The sequence below is a fragment of the Adiantum capillus-veneris genome, chromosome 2 (genome assembly GCF_014529385.1).
Source record: "Adiantum capillus-veneris isolate H3 chromosome 2, ASM1452938v2, whole genome shotgun sequence".
Classification (NCBI taxonomy): Eukaryota; Viridiplantae; Streptophyta; class Polypodiopsida; order Polypodiales; family Pteridaceae; genus Adiantum; species Adiantum capillus-veneris.
The window spans coordinates 177,733,140-177,740,114 of NC_140932.1; the positions used below are offsets into that span (position 1 = coordinate 177,733,140).

The 6,975-nt window shown below is 46.5% G+C and overlaps 3 protein-coding genes across 3 annotated transcripts; 1 reads left to right on the plus strand and 2 right to left on the minus strand.

The window, feature by feature from the left end:
• Positions 1–200: 200 nt before the first annotated feature.
• LOC147464129 (uncharacterized) lies at positions 201–1,765 on the minus strand. Its single transcript, XM_086493024.1, has one exon. It carries the CDS (start codon positions 1,279–1,281, stop codon positions 505–507), a length of 777 nt encoding a protein of 258 aa, XP_086349150.1. The 5' UTR covers positions 1,282–1,765; the 3' UTR covers positions 201–504.
• Positions 1,765–2,709, minus strand: LOC147464130 (uncharacterized). The gene is made up of 2 exons (XM_086493025.1): positions 2,083–2,709; positions 1,765–1,938 (listed from the first exon to the last, which is right to left on the minus strand). The coding sequence occupies exons 1-2, from the start codon at positions 2,231–2,233 to the stop codon at positions 1,775–1,777; spliced, it is 315 nt and encodes a 104-aa protein (XP_086349151.1). The 5' UTR covers positions 2,234–2,709; the 3' UTR covers positions 1,765–1,774.
• Positions 2,710–4,767: 2,058 nt separating this feature from the next.
• Positions 4,768–6,609, plus strand: LOC147464131 (uncharacterized). Its single transcript, XM_086498232.1, has 4 exons — positions 4,768–5,405; positions 5,481–5,550; positions 5,948–6,020; positions 6,096–6,609. The coding sequence occupies exons 1-4, from the start codon at positions 4,768–4,770 to the stop codon at positions 6,182–6,184; spliced, it is 870 nt and encodes a 289-aa protein (XP_086354358.1). The 3' UTR covers positions 6,185–6,609.
• The last annotated feature ends 366 nt before the right edge of the window (positions 6,610–6,975 follow it).

Below are 6,975 nucleotides of genomic sequence, written 5' to 3' on the forward strand. Positions count from 1 at the left end.
TGACTACACCTTAATGCTCTTGAAAGCCCACAAGCTATTTAGAACACGTTTAAAAAGCGCAAACAGTCCATAAAAATTAAGAGCAGCACATTCATGAACTAGCAAGACTTGCACCTAATCAGTGAGGAGCCCAATCCAACCATCCTACAAAGTACCTTAACCTTCAAAGAGGAGCGGAGTAAATAAACATGCCAAGATGCTATTATAAAGTGCAAAATTTGGACTTCGCATTAGAAAAATCTCACCCCAAAATGCCCGTCAACAAGAAGGATGTTCAAGGAACTCCCGTCCAAAGAGTTGAAGCTCTCAACATCCCAATCCAATACAAAATACTAAAAGGAGCGACTGCAGAGCTTTCTGCAAACAAGACCGGAAACTCGTCCGCAATGGGCCGTTCCTGATTTGCAAGCCATGGAGCTACTCCTCTAAAGAGCATACAGCCCAGTTTTCATGACACAATGAGCTAATACAGAGAAGGGAGGAAGTTGATCAGGGCAATATACCCTAGGGCACAGCATTCCATGAGGGCTGGAACACAAAGTAGCTTATATAATCTGTGCCTCCCCCACAGGAGGGTAGAGGTTCCCAAGATCCGCAATCCACATCATGCGCAAGGGGAGGCCAAAATTTGTTGAGGGCAACTTCTGCTGCGAACTCCACACCCATAACGATGATACGATTCTCGGGGGCAACATAGCAGCGGATTTGACACCATCTGTCCACAGGACGAGTGCCTCGATAAGGTTCCCAGAGGTGATGTGGTGTTGTTGCCAACTCAACCCATGTTGCAGTTGGTGATCCCTGGCTGACATCCAGTTTGCACTCCCACACTCCCAGGCCTTCAGCCCTCCGCCTGTAGTTGTCTGCCAACTCCAAACACCCCACCAGTAGGATTCGGCCCTTGCATTTGACAACACATTCAAGGGCCAGGTTGAGCCTGCCAAGGCAGCTTGGTACCGCAGTCTTCACAGTGCTCCACATGCATCTGTCTGCGTTGTATGTGTACAGTGCACCCCTTTGCCTATCCCGCACAAAGAGATCATCATCCAGCACATTGTAAACATGATGTACAGTGGCCATAGTTTTCAAACGGTGCCCTTTATCCTGATCCCAACTTTGGCTTCTGGGATCATACACAAACAAGGACGAGTCGGGGGCACCAAGAACCTTCCAGATGCAGATCCTGGAATCATACACTTGCAGGTAACCTTGGAGATGGGGGGATGTCAGAATGACCTGGTAGAAGCTAGAGGAGGAATCGACCAGCATCGACATCCACATCTCTGCAAGAATCCACTCAAGGCCAGCGGCCTTAGAGACCCTTGGGTGACAGATGAACTTGGTGGCCTTGGTAAGAGGGTTATAGACGACAAAGGAATCTCTGTCCGTCCACTCAGCCGCGACGAGGCCTCAAGCGCTGCCCATGAGGTGCTGCGCCTCAGCCACACATGGAGGAAGGCGACTCCACCTCCATCTGATCCTGCCCCTGTTGTTGTTGACATTGTTGCGGGGGCAGGGGGGGGGAAGGCAAAGCGCAATGAGCTTCGGGGTTGCGGCATCTGGCCAGTATATGAGGGCATAGCGCTGAAGCACCACGATCCAGGTCTCACGCACAGTGCCCAAAGGGGCCTGGCCCTGGCGGAAGAAATCACGCCACGACTTGCACACCGTCTGCAGCTCCAGTTGCCTTAGCAGCGGCAAGAGTGCCAGAACCCTTGGCAGCACATCGTGCGGCAGGTGCTTCCACACACTCCGGTCCAGCCGACACCCTGATCTAGTAGGGGCGCTGGCGCAGCACCACAAAATTGCATCTTTCCTCCTCCTGCTCTCCTCCTCCTTCTCTTCCACTTCTGGATCGTCCTCCCATTACTACTGGTACTAGCGCAATGCGCGACTGCACCACGCTCGTCGTATGCAGAGCGGGAGCTTGGCCCTGTCCTGCACCATACCATGCTTCCTTTAGTACCCCGTTTCCGTTCTAACTTCTTCTTGTTTTTTTTCTGTGCGTGCCTATTGTGTAGTACCCATTAAAAAAAAAAACGGAAGGAGAGAGGTGCCACCTGGCATCGTTTTATTAGTTACCTATAGGCAACGCAAACGGTGGGCTGCCCCGATTAGGTCTGGCTTCTGGAATCTCAAAGAGATGCCACAGCTGCAATGCTTTAAAGATGAGATGCCGCAACAGCTGGCAGGTGGCACACATGCCGCCCAGCCCGTGTTGTTTCTCGAACATTCACCTTTCAGGCAAGGTGAGGGCAAGCACGCAACGCCCAAGCACTCACGCCGTCTCTCCTGGCCGCGGTCTCACGCTATTTCTCACAAATAGGCAACCCAACGCAGGGCAACGCTTATGTCCATGAACGCCCCTAATTCGGGCAACCCACCATAGCCCACAAGTTAGCACAGTGGCAGCTTATGACCTATTCCTCCCAGCGTGAAAACGTAGAGGAAGAGATAGCTACCAATTGAGAGCGTCTACCCACAGATCTCTCTCTCTCTCTCTCTCTCTCTCTCTCAGAGCTTGTGCTAGGGCAACCGAAATGGTTGCAGGACAGCGAGCACGGGCCATCCCTACGCCCTTCTGCATGCCATAGCTCTGCCATGCCTCGACACAAAAGTGGCACCTTTGACCAAGTTATATATCCTACTCTCCAACCCTACCCTCTTGTTTGCAGCCCCAATGGGGTTAGCCTAAGGTGACACTTTAATAGGCAATATCCTGTAGTACTCTATCTATTAAAAAAACCCTCCACCACCCCAATAGTGGTTAACCACCTTTAGATAATTTGGTTCATATTGGAGAATGATAGGAGCCATTTAGGTGAAAAAAAGCAAACGCACCCAGCTTTATTCCTCAAAAACGCAAAAGTTTGCCCAACAAGGCGCCGGGGCAACGTCTAAGGCATGTACAGTCAGCCTTCAATCCCGTGTGTTGTCCGGGCTCTACATCTATTTATCTATATTCATATCTACACTCTATATGATAAAGGGAATAAGAGGGAGCTGCCAGGTGGCTGTCTCTAAGGACTACCACCTAGGAGCTCACCCTCCACTTCTCTAATTGGTGGGCGCGGGTCGGGTGGGGAGGGGGGGGCGGGCTCATGATAACTAGTACGTGGGGGGCCATGGGCCGCCCTGCAATGAAGGCGACTCCAGCCACCATGCTCAAAAGGAGCAAACCGCCCCGCAATGAAGGTGAATCCAATCGCCACCCGCACTCTTAAGTACCTCGCCTATTTTAGGCCATTTGTGCTCACCCTCACAGCTTCAACTATCACCATGCTGCTTGCATAACCTGTAGTATCACATTGAGTCGTGCACATACACATAAGAGCCAATCATGTCACAGTCAGCTTTGTTGTGTGTATTATCATAGCCATCCCTGCTGTGTGTACTGTGTTTGATCCTGCTTGGCGACGACGTCGTATTGTAGTACCGCTCACCTGTTGGGCGACGACGACATGCTGCTCACTTGTTGTGTGTACTATCATAGCCAACCCTGCTGTGTGTATTGTGTTCGACCCTGCTGTGTGTATTGTGTTTGACCGAGCTTGGCGACGACGTCGTGCCGTAGTACTGCTCACCTGCTGGGCGACGATGACGTGCTGCTCACCTTTTGGCCGACAACGACCTTCCTGCCCAGCTGCTCCATGAAGACGACCTTGCTGCCGAGCTGCTCCACGACGTGCTGTGAATCACCTCGAAGACCTGCTCTGCTGGCCAATGCCGCTGCTGCTACTCGAAGCAACACCGCTGTTGTTTCTTTGCTGCTACCCCCTAGCAAGTGAGCGTCATACTATGAACTTGATTAGGTTTTGAATATTGTTTCTTTGTTGGCCCCCCCCCCCCCCCCCCCCCCCCCCCCCCCCAAAAGCAAGTGACCATCGTACGTTGAACTTGATTAGGTTTTGAATAGGCAAAAACAGGTTGATTAATTTGATTAGGTTTTGCTATGCCGACGGCTGTGTGTGAGAGAGAGAGAGAGAGAGAGAGAGAGAGAGAGTTGAAAAGAGAGTTCATTGAGAGGGGTGTGTGTGTGTGTGAGCGTGAGAGAGAGAGAGAGAGAGAGAGAGAGAGAGGGGAGGAGGGGTGTGTGTGTGTGTGTGTGTGAGAGAGAGAGAGAGAAGAGAAAGAGAGTTGAGTTGTAAAGAGAATTCATTGAGAGAGAGAGAGATGGAGGGAGAGAGAATCAAGGAGAGAGACACACAATTTAACATGTGTGTGTGTGGGTGTGAGAGAGAGAGAGAGAGAGAGTGATTGGTCCCTTTCTTTCCTTCTCTCTCATACGCTCTCTCACCTTCAAAGGGTAGAGAGGTTGAGAGAGAGAGAGCGAGCAAACTTGAATGAAAGATGTATGTTTGTGTGTGTGTCAGAGAGAGAGAGAGAGAGAGAGAGAGCTTGGATAGTCTATTGAAAGTTTATGGCGAAACATTGTGTGATTTTCCTGGTATGCCTCAAATAGTTAGAGCACGATTGTGTAGCCTTGGGAATACTATGCTTTTGTTGAAGAGACAATGTATGATCCTGTGGAGCAACTAACTATCAACTCACAAATGAAAACAGCATTGAATCAAGGTCAATGCTATGCTTATTGGAGAGTGTTACATGTTATTCAACACAATAAAGGATCTGTATTTTCTTTGGATGGTCCAGGCGGATCAGGGAAAACCTTTTTGTATAATAATTTACTACCTCGCATCCGAGGTGAGCAAAAAATTGCATTAGCATGGGCTTCATCTAGCATTAATGTTGCATTGCTACTTAGTAATGGCCGACACAACTCATTCTCGCTTGAAAATACCAATAGACCTCAACAGAGAGTCGACATGTAACATTAAGGTTACTAGCGATCATGCAAGTCTTCTACGACAAGCATCCTTGATTATATGGGATGAGGCTCCCATGACTCACAGACATGCTTTTGAGGCAGTGGATAGAACTCTGAGAGACATAATGCAAACAGATTCTTTATTTGGTGGTAAAACAATGTTGCTTGGGGGTGACTTTAGACAAGTGTTGCCCGTGGTTCCAAGGGGACACCGTGAGGATATAGTGGATGCATCATTATGTCGTTCCTTCATTTGGCGTCATATAGAAATTTTTCGTCTCATAGAAAATATGCGTCTTCTTAATAGTTTGACTAATGACAGTGAGAGAGACTTTGCAAGATGGGTGCTTGATATTGGCAATGGTAGTATTGACATTGATGATATTGTGCTATCTCATAGCATGCTTCTTGAAGGAAACAACATACAATCCCTCATTGATTTTATATATACGGGTATGGCATCCGCAAATAACTATGTTAAATTTGTCGAGGAATGTGGTATACTTGCACCCAAAAACAAGGATATTGATGCCATCAATAGCCTAGCTTTACATAAATTAGGTGGTGCAACTAAAGAGTACTTGAGTAATGATTTGATGTGTTCTTCTGATGATCATACTTTTTAATTATACAATCTTAAATTCTTGAATAGTCTAGACCTTGGGGGTGGAAATCCACCACGTGTACTAAGCTTAAAAGAAATGCCCTTGTCATGCTTCTACGTAACCTAGATCCAAGCCATGGGCTTTGCAATGGAACATGGCTAATATGCAAAGAGATCTATAAAAGAGTGCTAGAAGTTGAAATGCTATCAAGATTGTGGTTGATGATAGAGAGATAAATAGACAGGAGAATACTTCAAGAGTTTTCACAAGGACTCCTTTTATTGTATTCAAAGAACTGCTACAATTAGTAAATGTATAATATATAAACAGGTTTGAATGACTGTTTTTATTTTGTTAATTTTAGACTTTTTTCAATGTGAATCAAATGACTAAATACCTTTTGTGATAGAAAATGAATTATCGTCGAGCACCAGAGTCCGTGCAAGATACAATGTTGAATCAGATAAACACCATAAGTAGCCTGTCCACGTCTTCTTTGTGTTATTTTTTGTAGATCCGTTCCGATGACGTGGGAATGCTTCAGCAAATACAATTGCTCAAGTATTGCAACATTCTGGTGTTCTCAGGTAGGGTAAAACACTTACAACTGTTGTAAGCATTCTTGTTAATGATATGTTTCAATTATGTTCTTATTGTTGCAGTTTTGTATATCACAAACAATGTTGCACATAGCCTCACGTGTTTGTTGGTCTATATGGGACCTCTTGGTATCGCGGAGTGTGAACTATAGAATTCCTTGGATATTACCATGTTTCATTTTATCACGATATCAATCAATGTCATGCTATTGTTTGGTTTGTGGGATTTATGCGGCCTATAAATGCCACCCCCACTTATATAGGCGGCCATGATGAGTATCAAGTTAGAATTTTTGCACAAACAAATACTCCTAAAAGAATTCGCCATGACTTCCTAGAGTTTGGACCTTGGACTTTTGTAAGACCTAATGCAGTTTCTAGAAGGCTCCATTTTTTAAGAAAAAGGATAACAATGATGTACTTGAACATTCTGACACGCTATGTACTTTTGGTGATGTTTTGTAATGAAAATTTGAAGTGTCAATATCTCTTCCCTCCCTCCCTCTCTCTCTCTCTCTCTCTCTCTCTCTCTCTCTCTCTTAAGTCGAACGTTGTCGTGAAGCAGCTAAGAAGAGCAGAATAGAGCGGTCGGTAGGTCGATTTGTAATGCTAGCACTACAAGAGGCTATTCATATTAGCGACGCTCACACAGCGACGCTCAAAAAAAATTTCTCGGCGTGACTGAGCGTCGCTAATTTACAAAGAAATTAGCGACGCCAATTGGGTTAAAAAAATAACAGAGCGCGCTTAAAAACTCAGATCTCAGCCGATTGAGCTAAAAAAATAACAGAGAGCGTCCAAAAACTCAGATATGAGATCTGAGTTTTTCGACGCCCTCAACCAAAGAGCAGGTAACGCTCTCTCTCTCTCTCTCTTTCTTCTTCACACACACACACACACACGAGGAGAGGAAGGAGAGCCAGGTATGCTCCTTTCCTCTCCT